This window comes from Salvelinus namaycush, chromosome 13, assembly GCF_016432855.1.
Source record: "Salvelinus namaycush isolate Seneca chromosome 13, SaNama_1.0, whole genome shotgun sequence".
NCBI classification, from domain to species: Eukaryota; Metazoa; Chordata; class Actinopteri; order Salmoniformes; family Salmonidae; genus Salvelinus; species Salvelinus namaycush.
The window spans coordinates 6,117,361-6,134,375 of NC_052319.1; the positions used below are offsets into that span (position 1 = coordinate 6,117,361).

Sequence of the window (17,015 nt, forward strand, 5' to 3'; positions counted from 1 at the left end):
CAGCCATAAGAAGTTAAAGAAGAAGTTACAGGTCTGTGAGAGCCAGAAATCTTGCTTGTTTGTAGGTGACCAAATACTTATTTTCCACCATAATTTGCAAATAAATTCATTAAAAATCCTACAATGTGATTTTCTGGATTTCTTTCCCTCATTTTGTTTGTCATAGTTGAAGTGTACCTATGATGAAATTTACAGGCCTCTCATCTTTTTAAGTGGGAGAACTTGCACAATTGGTGGCTGACTAAATACTTTTTTGCCCCACTGTATGTTTGGCTTGTTTTGGTCTATGAGCGCCATACTCAGATTTTTGCATGGTTTGCATTTTCCGTAAAGCTGACAAAGCGGATGCATTAAGGAGAAGTATATCTATAATTCTGTGCATAATACTTGTATCTTTTATCAAAGTTTATTATGAGTATTTCTGTAAATTGATGTGGCTCTGTGCAAATTCACGGGATGTTTTGGAGGCAAAGGCAAATGTAAACTGAGGTTTTTGGATATAAATATGAACTTGATCAAACAAAACATACATGTATTGTGTAACATGTTGTCCCGGGAGTGTCATCTGATGAAGAATATAAAAGGTTGGTGATTCATTTTCTCTATTTCTGCTTTTTGTGACTCCTCTCTTTGGTTGGAAAATGGCTGTATGCTTTCTGTGACTAGTTGCTGACCTAACATAATGATATGTTCTGCTTTCGCCGAAAAGCCTTTTTGAAATCTGACACTGTGGTTGGATTAACGAGAAGTGTATCTTTAAAATGGTGTCTAATACTTGTATGTTTGAGAATTTAATTATGAGATTTCTGTTGATTTTGAATTTGGCGCTCTGCAATTTCATTGGCTGTTGGCGGAACCCCGTTCCCAGACAGGCTAAGTACAAATGCATATTTTCAACTGGTTGGATTACCGAAATATGGTTTTGTTCACCACCCTTTTGATGTTACCCGACTCTCTATGTTAACAAAAGGCTTTCCAACAGTCACTCTGTATAGTAGAGAGAGAGGAAAGGGGGAAAGGTATTTATGGAGGTCATAAACCTCACCAACAGGCCAACGTCATGACAACACCAACAGGCATTTCTCTTCCTTTAGGATTCCCTTGTGGAGTTGGAGGAGAAGTACCGCAAGGCCATGGTGTCCAACGCCCAGCTGGACAATGAGAAGAACAACCTGATGTACCAGGTAGACAGGCTGAAGGACTCGCTCATGGAGCTGGAAGAGCTGCTGTCCGAGTCACGCCGCGAGTACGATGGAAAGACCAAGGTATGGGAGAGATGAGGAGGGAGAGATGGCGAGGCAGAGAAAGGATAGGGCCAGATCAAGAGAAATATACAATTACAGTAAGATGAAAGATGACGGGAAAAGAGGCCAAGTTAGTAGAGTAAGGGGTAGGCTATAGAGGAGGGCGATATTAGGTGAAAACTGGGACTGACATTAGCCAAGTGGTGTCTTTTGGAAACTGTAGCTGCCTGTACCAATGCAGCAATGGAGGATTATATACATGAACTGTAAAGATATCATTTCCAGGGTTTTTTTCTGGATCGAAAAGGGGCTTAGGTGATGGGCATGGCAGGGGGTGTGGCAATGGGCATGGTCAGCGCGGCTGATGTTTAAAGAATATTTTAGATGTCTCCATCTTGGTGGTGTAGAGAAGTGTTTATTTTTTTATTTGTAAGCCACTAAAAATGTCTCCATGTAACTGAGTGAAATGTTTTAAAGCAAATGGGGAAATGTTTCAGTTGTAAATGTCCAATATAGCTGTTTTTATCTCAATATCAAATCATTCCTGGGTAACAATTAAGTACCTTACTGTGATTATTATTTTTTAATAAAAGTCATAAAGAAACAAAAATAGCTTCTTAGCAAAGAACAATTTCTCAAGCAAGAATTTTTCTAGGACTGTCTGGGAGTGGTGAGGGGAAAACTGAAAAATAGCTGTTGGCATTTGGCATAGAGGTTTGGATCTCTATTTCTTATGTTTATTGACTAATTTGCTGCATGTCGATGTCATCATGGAAGGCCAAAACTTCCTCCCACAATAGCAGGCTGAAATTTCAGGTGGTCTTTTCAAACAGCTCTTACACTACAAGGGCATTTTTTCACAGTGTGGAAATTGGCCCTTTTTAAAGCACATTTTATGTGATTCTATATATTCTGCCATGGAACTGAGAGATGTGTGAAGTTTTAAAGCTAATTTCCTGCAATTCTATGCATTTTGCCATGGCTTTGTTCTTTTGCTCAAACATAATAACAAAATCAATAATGCTAAATTCATAGTTTTTGTAATTTTCAATTCTCCCTGACTGTCTAGCCTTTTATTTTGGTGATTTTGTTAGTTCTCAAAGGTTATATTATTTAAAAATACTAGCAGCACCCAGTCCAAACAGACAGTAAATCATTGGAAATTAATAATTACATTTAATGCAACCCCCCCCCCCCCCCCCCCCCCCCCCCTGTAAATTAAAAATGTGTTCATCTGTTCAGCTTTTTGGTCTCTGGATATACCAATATTCTTAGCTCCGGAGCATTAAAAAAAACGCCCATAGGCCTATTTCCCGTGGGATCATGTGTGTGGATTAGCCACACCTGTTGCTGACAGGTGTATAACATCGAGCACACAGACATACACTCTCCATAGACAAACACTGGCAGTAGAATGGCCTTACTGAAGAGCTGTGATTTTCAACGTGGCACCGTCATAGGATAGTAGGCCACAAGCTCACAGAACAGGACTGCCTAGCGTGTAAAAAGTATCTGTCCTCTGTTGCAACACTCACTACAGAGTTCCAAATTGCCTCTGGAAGCCGCATCAGAACTGTTTGTCGGAAGCTTCACGAAATGGGTTTCCATGTCTGAGCAGCTGCACACAAGCCTAGGATCACTATGCTCAATGCCAAGCGTCGGCTGAAGTGGTGTAAAGCCCGCCTCCGTTTGGACACTGGAGCAGTGGAAACGCGTTCTCTGGAGTGATGAATCACACTTCGCCATCTGGCAGTCCGACAGACGAATCTGGATTTGGCGGATGCCAGGAGAACGCTACCTGCCCGAATGCAAAGTTTGGTGGAGGTATAATAGTATAGGGCTGTTTTTCATGGTTCCAGTTAGGCCCCTTTAGTTCCAGGGAAGGGAAATCTTACACTACAGTATAAAATGGCATTCTAGACGATTCTGTGCTTCCAACTTTCTGGCAAAAAAGGCCTTTTACTGTTTTAGCATGGCAATACCCTGGGGCACAAAATGAGGTCCATACAGAAATGGTTTGTTGATATCGGTATGGAAGAACTTGATGGGCCTGCACAGAGCCCTGATCTCAACCCCATCGAACACCTTTGGGATGAATTGGAATGCCGACTGCAAGCCAGTCCTAATCCCCAACATCAGTGCCTGACCTCACTAATACTCTTGTGGCTGAAGGGAAGCAAGTCCCCTCAGCAATGTTCTAACATCTAGTAGAAAGCCTTCACAGAAGATTGGAGGCTGTTAAAGTAGCAAATTGTCTGTAATAAGCCCGTTAGTGGGGAAAAACTCATTCTGATTGACTGTGCCTGGCTCCCCAGTGGGTGGGCCTATGCACTCCCAGGCCCACCCATGTCTACGCCCCTGCTCAGTCATGGGAAATCCATAGATTAGGGCCTAATGAATTTATTTAATTGACTAATTTCTTTTATTAACTGTAACTCAGCAAAATCTTTGAAATTGTTGCATGTTGCGTTTTTTAAAATTTTGTTCAGTGTATATATTACGCTGTTTGGATTTAGGCGATCCAACAAAACAAAAAAACGCTTAGGCGGTCTGACCAAGGATTTCTATGGCCGACAAATCCCTAAATTCGTAGTGTACAACACCCTTTATCCAAATTGATTTAATCCACAACTAATGTAGCTAATGCGACTTCCTGGATTATAAGGCAGCTGTTTAGGGCCAAAATGATCACTGCATATTGTTAGTCCATTCAAACATCTCCTCTGTCATCTTTCCCAGGACATTGAGCGTGAGCAACATGCCTACGGCGTGCTCCAGTGCCAGTTCAACGTGATGAAAGAAACGCTAAAACAGAGCGAGGAGTTACTAACGGTGAGTCCTCCAAGGAAAAGGTAGTTTGGGGTTAACTGCCACCTTTTCAGTTTTCTTATTTCTGAATTTCCCGGTCTCCTTACTTGCATGCTGATCTTCTACTGTTTTCACTCCTCTCCCTCTCTCCTATTTGTTCCATCATCTGCTTTTCCACTGTCCAGGAGGTCTGTCAGTTGCGTCTCAAGCAGGACAGCTTTGTTAGGGAAATATCTGACCTGCAGGAAACAGTAGAGTGGAAGGATAAAAAGATTGGGGTATGCCCTGTGAACTCTGATCCATTCACGTTGTTAGTACATTTGGTGTATGCATGTGTAAACCCCCACACACAATTGTGATATGTGCACCTGTGTTGTGGTCTTAAAATACACTTATTCACTTATGCAGAGAAGTTAACTTTAGCCAAGTGCATGAATACTTGAAACTGTATGCTCACTTTCACTTCCTTCACCCATATCACTCATTTGTTCTTCACCTGCACTTCCTCCTCCCCACCACTGGGGGCACTGCTCAGGCCTTAGAGCAACAAAAGGAGTATTCGGACGCTGTCAAAAATGAGCGAGATGAGCTCAGGGATGAGCTGGTCCAGCTGAAAGATATTCTGAAGGTACTTTGTCATCTCATGGGAGTCGGAGCTCTGAATATGCAACAGGCCCCTGAAATAGGGTTTATCTATTGCAGTTATGCAGCTATAATTTACTGTTGTGAGACCCAAAAGCCTGTCAACAGTCTTGTGTTCATGTCCTACCCAGAAACATGGAATTGTCCTCGGACCTGACCTGACCACCAATGGGGAAAAGGTGGAGGTGGTAACTGAAAGGTCAGCTAGTAGAGATCCAGCTTCTCAATTGGCTCAGGACTCCCAGACATCACCCACGGAAGGGGGGAACATCATGCTCGGTAAGCACCATTACTGGACAAATATCGCCATATGTTGTAATCATCTTTTGCTTACCTCATAGCTTTGCCAAATTACAGCTAACTTGAAAACTTAAATCACGCCCACACCCAATCTAATGCAAACCTGTATACGTAACATGAGTTTGGTTGACTGGCACAATTTTGGGGGGATTTCTGCGACTAACTTTTAAGCTTTCACTGCTGATTCTCCTCCCAACCCATTGCAACCCCTACACCTGATTCATTTGCATTAATCCATCTGAACCATGATTTAAAGCACATGGCGTAAACACCATTGTTTTGGTACCATGTGTATCCTACATAGTGGTTTCATATTGAGATGGTCATATGGCCGTCTGATTTGTGGAAGTGAGCGTGACCCCAAAGCAATATAACACCACAGCAGACATTTCAAAGTTTAAAAGATTTGCAGCTTGCCAAAGATTGAGGTACCAAAGTGCCTCTGACTTACTCCTCTGCTTTGACAATTCATCTACGTTCAAGAGCTTTGTTTTTGTGATCTCCTCCTATTCTTCTTCCCTTTCTTTCTTCTCTTCCTGTTTGGTTAGATTTTGGCCAAATTCTTTCATTCTGCTTTGCGCTAATTGGCCCAGCTTCAACTGACAGATCTTGATAATCAGAAAAATTACAATACTTGAAACACCAGACCACAGTGTTTGGCCTGTATCACCCTTACGTTCTCCCCTCATGATCTCTTAGGCAGAGCTCAGGATATGGAATTGGGGAGTAGAGGAGATAAGATGGTGGATCCAGGAAGGTCCAGGCAGCAAGTGGAAACACATGAGGCGGTTCAAGAGAACCATCTGACCTCGCCCACTCCCTGTAGTCTCGCTGGTGTTTCTGAAACCGAAACTTCTTTGGAGGCTCGGCCATGCTCGCCCAAATTGGGGGATGAGGTTGAGATTGAATGCAGTAATGTCAACAAAGTCTCTGACAATGTCATACCGGTAGTAGAGGTCAAGCATGGACCGGTTTGCGATTCTGAGGTAATTGTGGTTGTAACAGTTCCTGAGGAAGAGCTTACAGAAGAGGGATACAAACCACCAGGCATAGAGGGGACAGTGCAAGGGAGAGTAGAGGCCACAAACAAATGGGAAATGGGAATAAAAAATGACAAGGCAGATGATATGGAGACCGAAGTCGCCAAGAGTAGTGATCACACAAAAGAGCCTACCTCAGAATATGGTGCATTAGCTGAACAAGATAATATAGCATTGAGTAAAGAGGTTGTGAAAAGTATAGACTCATGTCCTCAGCCTAGGGAAACCATTGAGGACACCATACAGAATGGCACACAGATTAGCCCAGGGACTGACCATACTAGTAAGAGCACAATAAAATCAGAATGTAAGCCTCAACCTAAGCTTCAGAAAACAAAGGCAGAAGCGTTATCAAAGTCACCTGACCCTCAGCCACAGGCCCAAGGAGGCAAGAAGAAGAAGAAGAAAGGCAAGAAGGGAGAGAGACAAGGTGATGAAAAGCAGGAAGACTATAAGAAGAGCACAACAGAAAAGGGTGTAGTCTCCATGAAAAATTGCACACCGATTCCCCAAGGGACAAACCTTGATACTACTAAGAGCCCAGTCGAATCAAAGCCTGAGCTTCAGAAAACAAAAAAGGCTGAAGTGTTGCCAGAGACCACTGACATGCAGCCACAGGCCCAAGGAGGCAAAAAGAAGAAGAAAGGCAAGAAGAAGGGAGAGACACAAGGTGATGAAAAGCAGGGAGACGATAACAAGAAGAGCAAAACAGAAAAGGATGTGGACTCAATCTCAACAGATAAGGAGCCAGTAGTGGAGGAAGTTATCACAATAGACACACAGCAGCTTCTAGAGGAGGGGACCGGTAGTTCACCAAATCGAGAACTCCAAAGCCCTAAAGAAAGAGCACAAACCATAGCTGAGGGAGGGAACCTGAAGGAAGAACAACAACTAGCAGAGGGCCGAGTAGAGGTTAAGAGTGAGGAGCCTCCCATTGAAACCCAAGAAGTATCTCTGACTGACCAAGCCAAGAGTGAGGAAGTTGTCAAAAAGAAAAAGGACAAACAAGAACCTTCCATGGAATCAGAGAAATCAGAAGGCGAGATATCAGTATTATGCCATGAGTGCGACATTGGTATTGTGGATCCTGTTGACCAGCAATGTATAACCAATTGTATAACCAGTGCTGATAACCCTAAAGCGAAATTAGAATCCACAACAAATACTGGTACCCAAAAAGACGAGTCAGGGTACACAACCAACCCTGATAACGTTGTAGACTGCCTGAACTCTTCAGCTGACCCGAAATGTCCATTGAACTTGAAAGAGTCCACTGCTGGGAATTCAAACAATGTCAAAGAAGACGATGCAATCAAGGTCTCAGTTGATGAGGCTCAAACAATCCAAGACGCAAAGGAACAGGGAATTAACTTTCACAGTCGCATAGTTCTAAGACCGGCGCTCGAGAAGAGCATGGTACCTGAAGACCTTATCGCCAATGATAGTGTCATTACTCACCCAGAGCATGTTACCGAAAATGCCATAAAATACCTGAAAGTGGCAGGTCAGGATGAACAAAATGGGAGCCCAGATGAGTGTAAAAATGCACTTGAACATAAAGACATTTCGATAGCATTGCCAGCAAATGTAGATAAATGCAAAAATGTATCAGAGAACTGTGGCACATTGCTCGACAGCAACTGCCCTGCTGCCGAGACCATAAGACAGCCTGAACAATTGATGGATCTACCTGGTTGTCCAGTCGCTGACAAGCACTTAGATGAAAACAATGAGCCAGTAACACTTGATGAAGGAAAGGTATCAAATGGCGGGATCTCCACAGAGACCGAGCTGAATGATACAGAAATACGACTACAGGACCCTGTAAAAGAAACTCCGGAGACAATTGACTCTTTTAGGGAACAGGGCTACAAAGAAAGCAAACCATGCACTATGGTGGCCGAAGCAGAAGAGCAAGACGATCCCATTGAGGCCACGCTGGAGGGTAACAAGGTACCTGGACCCAGTGAGCAGGGGAATGATGAGGGGGACGATGATATCGATGAGGGTCAATCGTTTGACTTTAACGACCTAGATTTGGTGGTTTCTGAAAATGTGTTTCCAGTAACATCCAAAGAGGTCAGCCAGGAGGTGAGAATGATGGAAGGCAACAAAATGGAGGTAGAGCCAGGTAGAGAGAAGGCAATCAAGGAAGAGGAAGACTGGGACAAGTCAACAGGAAAACCGCAGGGCACAGTAGAGGGAGTTGGCACAATAGTGGCAAAGCAGCCACTTGAACGGGGGTCAGATAGTGCACCAGAATAGCTCCGAAGCCCTGAAGAAAAAGCACAAACCAGTTGCAGGCCAGAATGCCAATGAAGAACAACAACGAATCACTTATTTGTGTAAAATACAAACAGAAAGACATTGCAGAGGGAGTGTGTGTGACTGAACAACAATGTGTAGGTGAGAGTGAGAGGCTGCAGAATGCAACAGAGGTAGGGGCTTTGCCAGTAGAGGGGGAAGAGGAAAATCCCGTATGGGTCAAAGCAGGGTAGAAGAGAACGTAGTCAAAGTACATATTCAGCAGGGGGTGACGGAGCAATCTAGGTCAGGCTCGAAAAAGGGCAGTAAGAAAGGAAAAGGCAAGGGGAATGAGGAGGACTGACGAATGACCTAGTTTTTAGGTCTGCCCTCAATAGAAACTGCAAATATTTATGATAGGAATTGCAGAGTTTAAACTGCTGGAGCCAAAGCACCTTCAATCTTCAATTCAAATGAATTCCAAAGCAATCAGAGAGATGTGTGTGGGTATTTTAGCTCATTTCGATTAACCCTTTACACTCGTACCCGTATACAGGTTGAAAATGGCAGAATTGGGCACTAATAAGCACCTACATTGGGCTGCACAGTAACATGCTATACATCACAACGCTGTATGGGGTTTGATGAACATCCGTTCTGAACATGAGCACAGTGCGCGACAGGAAGTTTCCCCCATTCCTCCCAGTAATTGGGCAACTTTTGTAAATTTTTGGTTGTCTGAGTGAGGGAAAAGCTCTAAATTAAGATTACTATGTATTTTGAAAGATGAGACGTTGAGGTTTATAATAACGCTTTGGTATCATACAAGCAAGCCAAACACCCGAGTCCAAAATTTGAACTTCAAATTTCCAAATCATAAAACTCATGTCATATACAGTGTCGATGTTTATGATCACTATGTTTGATGTACAGTGGCAAGATGACATGGCGTTATACCCTGGGTTGTTCTGAACAGAATGAGCTTATGTTTATTGTGAAGCAAATTTGCCAGGGCACAAGCACCTTAATTCAGTCATGACTCCTTTCTACGTGCACCAAAGTTTCTCTGAATTGCCTTGTGAAAGCCTAACACTGTAAGATTGTATTTTATAACTTAGCTTGTGTGACGGCGGGGATGAAGTGTTGTGTTCCAAATGAAACGACTGCACATGGGCTTGCTCTAGTTCCTCAACGGCACAGCTAGGAGAGCCCCGAAAAGTACCTTGTAGTTGAAGACTCGTCTTTGTGTCATGAAAGTGCATTGGAAATGGCTTAGGAACTGTGCACACTTTGGAGAGGTGTATGGCCACCTCAAATCAAATTTTGTTTGTCACATACACGTGGTTAACAGATGTTAATGCGAGTGTAGCGAAATGCTTGTGCTTGTAGTTCCGACCGTGCAGTAATATCTAACAAGTAATCTAACATTTTCGAAACTCCGAGACAATGGAGACACCAGTTAGTCCTCTCACTCAAACCCTTGTCATTTTTGGGGGTATTATGTTGCACCTACCCCACATTCTCCAGGAATAGTCTTATGTTACTGAATTTGTTAACAAATGCGGCGAAAAGTACAGTAAATGTAAAATGCACATAAAATCAGTGTAATGTTAGGATTCAGTATTGTCAGGTGAACAGTTGTGTACTCACCGTTGGTCTAATAACTGTCCCATCTCTAAACTGTTCCTTTTCAATTGCTACCATGGTTATGCAATGATTCTGTAAGAAACTTCAATTTATCCTTATCCATATAGGCCAATTCCCACGAGTGTAAAGGGTTACACCATTTTTTTAGGTGAAATGCTGTGCAGAATCATCTATAATTGTCTTGATGTTGTTCTATATTATCTTGAATAGATGTTAATGTGCATGACATCCTGTAGATCAACATGGGTAAAATGATGTTGAGTAGACAATTGCAGCGGATTATGTATTTATTTTGTTATTTCTTTGAACTATGCTTATGTCCCTGTATTATTGTCCTTTATATTGTACAATGCGTTTTCCTATGTGAAATGCACCATTAGCGTTTTCCAGATGTTTTTTGCTTAAGTGCTTTGGGAAGTTGGTCATAAAATGGGATGGGTAATCTTACCATGCAGACTTTTTCCCCAAATAAGCAGTAACTCAACTGATTCAACTAAGAAAGCTAGTTGTAGTAGTTAAGTAGAATCCATCAGGTGTGTTACTGCTTGCCTGGAACACATTGGCCCTGGCAGGGTACATTTCCCATACTCTCATATAAGCACCTATATAATGTAATAATATTGATTTGATTTGAATTATTTTTAATTTTTTGCATCTATTCAAGGGACGCATGATAAAATATCTATATATTGTGTAATTACCAAGAGAAACAAATACCTTAGCAATTAATTGCACATCATTTATTGCAATACCTTTCATCTTCACAATGTCAAAATGTTACCCAGAACTAAAAAATATATTTACTAGCGTTGGTGGTATAGGTAGGAAAAAGCGTTTGAAGAAAAAACGAACAGATGGGATTGTCTCAAGTCTCTCATGCCATAAAATAATTGGCTGAAAAATCCTCCTTGTTACAAGTCAATTCCATGTAGGTTATGTCAGGTGAAATCCAAGCCCTGGGCTATTACTGTATGTGCAAACTGTAAAATTGCATTGTGTTTAGTATACAGAGCATTCAGACCCCTTTATTTTTCCCACATTTTATGTTACAGCCTTTTTCTAAAATTGATTAAATTGTTTTTTTCCCCTCATCAATCTACATACAATACCCCATAATGACAAAGCAAAAAAAAAAAAAACTGAATGTTTTCAAATGTATTAAAATAAAAAAATGAATTATCACATTTACATAAGTATTCAGACCCTTTACTCGTTACTTTGTTGAAGTACCTTTGGCAGCGATTACAGCCTTGAGTCTTCTTGGGTATGACACTTCAAGCTTAGCACACCTGTATTTGGGGAGTTTCTCCCATTCTTCTCTGCAGATCCTCTCAAGCTCTGTCAGGTTGGATGGGGGAGCGTTGTGTCGTGGAAATTCTAATCAATAATGAGGAGAGACGAGGTCAATCACCAATCAGGATATTACTTTATTCAAAACGTATTAATAACATAGATTAATTATTGCAATAATGAAGCTGGTCGACGACCCACTCGTAGGTTATTCGTTGAGAGCCCAACGAGCAGATTTGATCCACAGCATTTTATAGTAAAGTACATCCTCCTGAATGTTCATGACAAACAACAGATGTATGGAATGGGTCACAAGGTTAGGATCTGTATGAATGATACTAATCATTTACAGCAGGCAGTATCTGCTGAAAAGACTGTTCTCATTGTGTAGAAACCCATACCCAAGCCATCTCTCCCTGGTACCTTCCAGTCAAACCGTAGTCATCTTCCTCACATGAATGGAATATGGCCTAAGGCATTGTAAATCTACTGGAAGGATTTAGCCCCTGAGGCCCAATTTTAGAACACCACGCACAGATGAGTGTTCCAAAAAAAACATTCTACTCCATAAAACAACCATTTGATGCAATAACAGCATTATAACATAATCTTGTAATTTCGCTATCACAGTCGCTGCACAGCTATTTTCTGGTCTCCAGAGATGTTCAAGTCCGGGCTCTGGCTGGGTCACTCAAGGACATTCAGAGACTTGTCCCGAAGCCACTCCTACATTGTCTTGGCTGTGTGCTTAGGGTTGTTGTCCTGTTGGAAGGTGAACCGTCACCCCAGTTTGAGGTCCTGAGAGCTTTGGAGCAGGTTCTCAAAAAGTATCTCTCTGTACTTTGCTCCGTTCATCTTTCCCTCGATCCTGACTAGTCTCCCAGTCCCTGTCGCTGAAAAACATCCCCACAGCCTGATGCTGCCACCACCATGCTTAACCGTATGGATGGTGCCAGGTTTCCTCCAGACGTGGTGCTTGGCATTCAGGCCAAAGTGTTCAATCTTGGTTTCATCCGACCAGAGAATCTTGTTTCTCATGGTCTGAGAGTCTTTACGTGCCTTTTGGCAAACTCCAAGCAGGCTGTCATGTGCCTTTTTACTGAAGAATGACTTCCGTCTGGCCACTCCACCATAAAGGCCTGATTGGTGGAGTGCTGCAGAGATGGTTGTCCTTCTGGAAGGTTCTCCCATCTCCACAGAGGAGCTCTGACAAGCTCCAGACTGCCCATCGGGTTCTTTGTCACCTCCCTGACGAAGGCCCTTCTCCCCCGATTGCTCAGTTTGGCCGGGCGGCCAGCTCTAGGAAGGGTCTTGGTGATTCCAAACTTCTTCCGTTTAAGAATGATGGAGACCACTGTGTTCTTGGGAACCTTCAATGCTGCAGACATTTTTTTGGTACCCTTCACCAGATCTGTGACTCAACACAATCCTGTTTTGGAGCTCTATGGACAATTCCTTCGACCTCATGGCCTGGTTTTTGCTCTGACATGCACTGTCAACTGTGGGACCTTTATATAGACAGGTGTGTGCCTTTCCAAATAATGTGCAATCAATTGAATTTGCCACAGGTGGACTCCAAACAAGTTGTAGTAACATTTCACGGATGATCAATCGAAACAGGATGCACCAGAGCTCAATTTGGATTCTCATAGCGAAGGGTCTGAATACTTATGTAAATAAGGTATTACCGTTATTTTTCATTAATTTGCTAAAATTTCGAAACCTGTTTTCGCTTTGTCGTTATGGGGTATTGTTTGTCGACATTTATTAAAATCCATTTTAGAATAAGGCTGTAACGTATCAAAATGTGGAGAAAGTCAAGGGGTCTGAACCTTTCCGACGGCACTGCATGCCATGTGTGCTGAATTCATATAATGATATGACTGCTAGACAAATTGTACACAGTGTAAGAATATGACTCCTTTGTTAATCTCTGGTCTAAATGTGTCTTCATGTGCACTTTTTGTAAGGAAATACCTTGACCCTTTTCCTTAATGAATAAAGTAAGTCATTACCAGCTTTGAGAAAGGAACTGTAGTACTTATGCATTATTGTATAATATGTAGTGGTGTCTGCCTGTCATTGACACACAAGCAAATCTCTTATGTTTGTCTTCCCTCATCCATTTGCTGTTTAGCATAAAAATGCCCTAGAGGTTGAGTGTCCTCTCCACAGTTTCTGCATGCTAACCATAGCCCCACCCCTCACATATCCTCTCCCAATGGACACCTGCTCCATTGCATGCATCAGGGGACTCTAAACTCCTCCCACTCTGACTCAGCCCCTCCCTGTCCATGTACTTGGCTCCTCCCACCCCTGGTATGTCAACATTGGTTTTACAAGTTGTTCTTATGATTGTTCTTGCATGAACGTAATGCAATTGTGTGTAATAAATGGGTTATAGATGCTTACTCAAGTTATACCGATAATTGGGAGAAGTCCTGTGAGACTTTTAATGTACAATTAATGTGAGACTGATCCTGTACTGTAAGCAGTTGTCCAACATTTTCTGTAATACTGAAGTGAAGCAGATGAGCTCTAAATCTCCATCTGCCTGTGTTTCTTTCAGAGATCCGCCTGAGGAAGCTGGTTGACGAGCGGGAGAACTTGATAGGACAGGTGAGGAAGGACATCCATCCATAGTCTGTCTGGGTCACCTGTTACGTTAGCTGAGCTCCCCAACTGAATTGGCTACGTTTGTGTTGCTGCTATTTCTTGTTTTTATACGGCTGCAACTTTTGTGTAGAGATGAACTAACGTTAAATCATGCTTGGTTGAAATGATAGGCCGGTAAACCGAGGTGCATGGGTGACTGGACTAAATTGTGAAGTCACTGTACAATGTGAAGTCACTCACTTACATACAGACAGATGTTTTTAACTATGTTCTGAATGTGGTCCTTCCTATAGGTGAAGAAACTGAAGGCCCAAGTAGAGCAGAAGAAATTGAGGAACGGGACTGAGGGCTGCAGCCCAGAGGGTGAGGTTCTGGAGAACAGCACAGACCCCCACATACAAGACCTGCAGAGTAAGATCCACAGCTCAATGCAGGCTTTTTGGTTCCTTGGCATCTGACACACACCTGAAATGTTGTGACCCATGAAATTAATAACTCAAGACACATTAATGTTAGTCCTAACAATGCTATTTCCATAGCATTCATATGCCGCACATCAGATCTTGTCCCCCCCCCCCCCCCCCCCCCCCCCCCCCACCCCACCCCACCACACACACATTTGCAGGAGATGCCAGCAGGCAACTTAGTGACCTGAAGTTCAAACTTGTCAAATCAGAGCAGGAGGTGACCGCTTTGGAACAGTATGTAAGTTAAGTGTACTGTCAATAACCTGGTTAATTGCAGAGCGATAATCATCACAGATAGTTACTATTAATTTGACTCGTTATTGGCTGAGATTCTCGTGATTCTCACCAATCCGCAGGTTACCAGGCTCGAGGGTCAGGTGACCCGCTACAAGGGCGCGTCAGAGAATGCAGAAGACGAGTTGAAGGCTGAGAAACGCAAGCTGCAGAGAGAGGTATGGCCCCCAGCTGTCAGTCATGTGGCTTGAATCAAGCTGCTATGCAGAGACCAGATGTCAGGGGCCTACAATCTTCAGAACATTGCTTCTGATGTAACATGTTAATTGTACTCTCCTTGCGTTGTGTTTAGTTCAAAGAAGTCGCCCCAGCCAGTGGTCCCAGTTGAGCGTTATTTATTACCTGTGATTAAATAGGAAACAGCACGTTAGTTGTGCAGGGCTTAATGATGTTGCTGGCTGTCGATGGTAAAATCTGTAGCATGAAAACTGTGTTAGCAGTGAGCTTATGTGACCATTACATCGGTGCATGCTAGCAAACACACTCATATACCAAAGCACATCCCAGAAAGCCCCTTAATCCCTGACAGATACCATATACCACACATGTATAATTCAGGAATGTACAGCAAACTGGTACACATTTTAAAATAGAAAACAGTATTCAGAATGTGACTTACCCCTTGCATCATGTTTTCATACTGGGGAGACCTGACAGTCGCGATCTCTCCCTATCTGCAAGCGGGGGCAATAACACGCCTTATTGTCATCGGAATTGAACCAACCAATAAGAGTGCTTGAACATTAAATACACATTTCTTTAGAGGCAAGCGGAAACATAACCAACCCTGTTACACACACTTTTGGGAGACGGTGAAGTAAGGGAATTGGGCTGTAAGTTACAACATTTATTGTATTTTTTGTAAATACAAAAACATTGGAACAGCATGTTACTAATTTATTGTTGATCTTGAATAATAGCATCTCCGATTTAAAGTTAATGATTGATCTTTGTGCCTTCTGTTCCTTCCTTGATGGCAGTTGCAGTCAACGCTGGATAAGATAGACGAACTTGAGTCGAACAACAGCCACCTCTCCAAGCGGCTGGACAAGATGAAGGCCAATCGCACCATGGCACCGACTCCCTAACGATGACCTGCCAGCATAATTCCGACCCTATCCTGTCTATCCACCAATGGCTGCCCACGTAGGACGGAGTGTCCGACCTTGCATTGGGCTCTCCTCTCCATCTGCCTTGGAACCTTATGAAAAGAACCTTGAGAAATTTGAGATATCCTAATCGCTGAAGCGCACAACACACAAAAATGCGCAATGTGCCATTTTCTTCATGTCTTTCTTTTTCCAATGATGAGAATTCTTCATAGGTATATATGACACAGTAAATTACACCCAGAATGCCCCTTCCAAGCACTACTTGGCTGGGAAAGAGGAAGTCTGTGTGCCTCACTTCCTCTACCAGGGGGTGGCGCTGCTCTGCACCAGAGAATTGTAGGAAATGTGGCGCTTCAGGGGAGCGACTTGGGACTGGAGGGGGTTCTTTGGACCGCAACTGGCTGCTTGGGCTACATGGCGGTCCTATCCACCCCACATCACCAATGTACAGACTAATACTGAATGTCCCTCTGTCCGGAACCACCCACCTCCTCACTCAACCCCCTATGTCCACATTTACTAAACCGAGAGGACATGTCCTGAAGTCTCAATGGACTGAACTGGGTTAACATGGTGTGCTGTGTATATGAGAGCATTTATTTTGTGTGCACGTGTATAATTTTATTTTTTTATCCTGCTCTAATACCCTGCATTTCTCTCATCTGTGTCCTAAAGCCAAAGTATGAGCACATTTTACCGTGGTTGGGTGTGTATGTTTGTTACCTGTTGTAAGTCCAAGGGCTTGTGTAGTCTAAAGGCCATGGAAGGTTGTCTGTGCATCCCAGCTTCCCAGGCTACACCGTCTCTATTACCACAATCAATATAATCATTGTCACACAGAATGTTTTTACATGCCGACGTGATTTCAACCATTTTTCTAACTCGGATTCATATATATATATATATATATTTCTTTTTACAGATTTGTCTTTGAATGTACCCTGGTCATGTTCATTAGGCACCAAACAAGAAATTGTAAAACAGGGAGGGACTACCTGAAATTGTCCAATAAAATACGCTAATTTTCATTTTCCGTTGCAATCCTTTTGCTACAGTTCTCTAATGAACAGGACACAGTTGTTAGGTCCTAAACAGCGTGACTAAACTAATTAACCAATCCACTACAGCCACAGCTTTGAGTTAGGCTCAGAGCAGCCAATGACATGAAGCCTGCGTATCCCCCCCCCCCCTCCAATCTGGTAGAGCCCCATTGAAGTTTGTCTCAGGGAAGATCTCAATTGCATACTCCTTGCGTCCTCTCTCCTCAAATCCCATTTGATGAGAAAGCCAGAGGTCCCTCCCCTCTGGCCT

The 17,015-nt window shown here is 42.9% G+C and overlaps 1 protein-coding gene across 3 annotated transcripts in view; it reads left to right on the top strand.

The window, feature by feature from the left end:
- The window catches only part of LOC120058189 (leucine-rich repeat flightless-interacting protein 2-like), a 54,853-nt gene extending 38,121 nt beyond the window's left edge, over positions 1-16,732 (top strand). Inside the window, exons 5-13 of one of the 3 annotated variants that reach the window (XM_039006674.1) lie at positions 1,095-1,265; positions 3,984-4,076; positions 4,588-4,680; positions 4,826-4,973; positions 13,785-13,834; positions 14,125-14,242; positions 14,457-14,536; positions 14,655-14,750; positions 15,573-16,732. In XM_039006674.1, coding sequence (XP_038862602.1) covers positions 1,095-1,265; positions 3,984-4,076; positions 4,588-4,680; positions 4,826-4,973; positions 13,785-13,834; positions 14,125-14,242; positions 14,457-14,536; positions 14,655-14,750; positions 15,573-15,680 — 957 coding nt within the window. In that variant the 3' untranslated portion in view covers positions 15,681-16,732. The remainder of the gene's footprint in view (positions 1-1,094; positions 1,266-3,983; positions 4,077-4,587; positions 4,681-4,825; positions 4,974-13,784; positions 13,835-14,124; positions 14,243-14,456; positions 14,537-14,654; positions 14,751-15,572) is intronic. The other 2 variants (XM_039006675.1, XM_039006676.1) reach the window with 2 other exon arrangements.
- Positions 16,733-17,015: the final 283 nt, after the last annotated feature.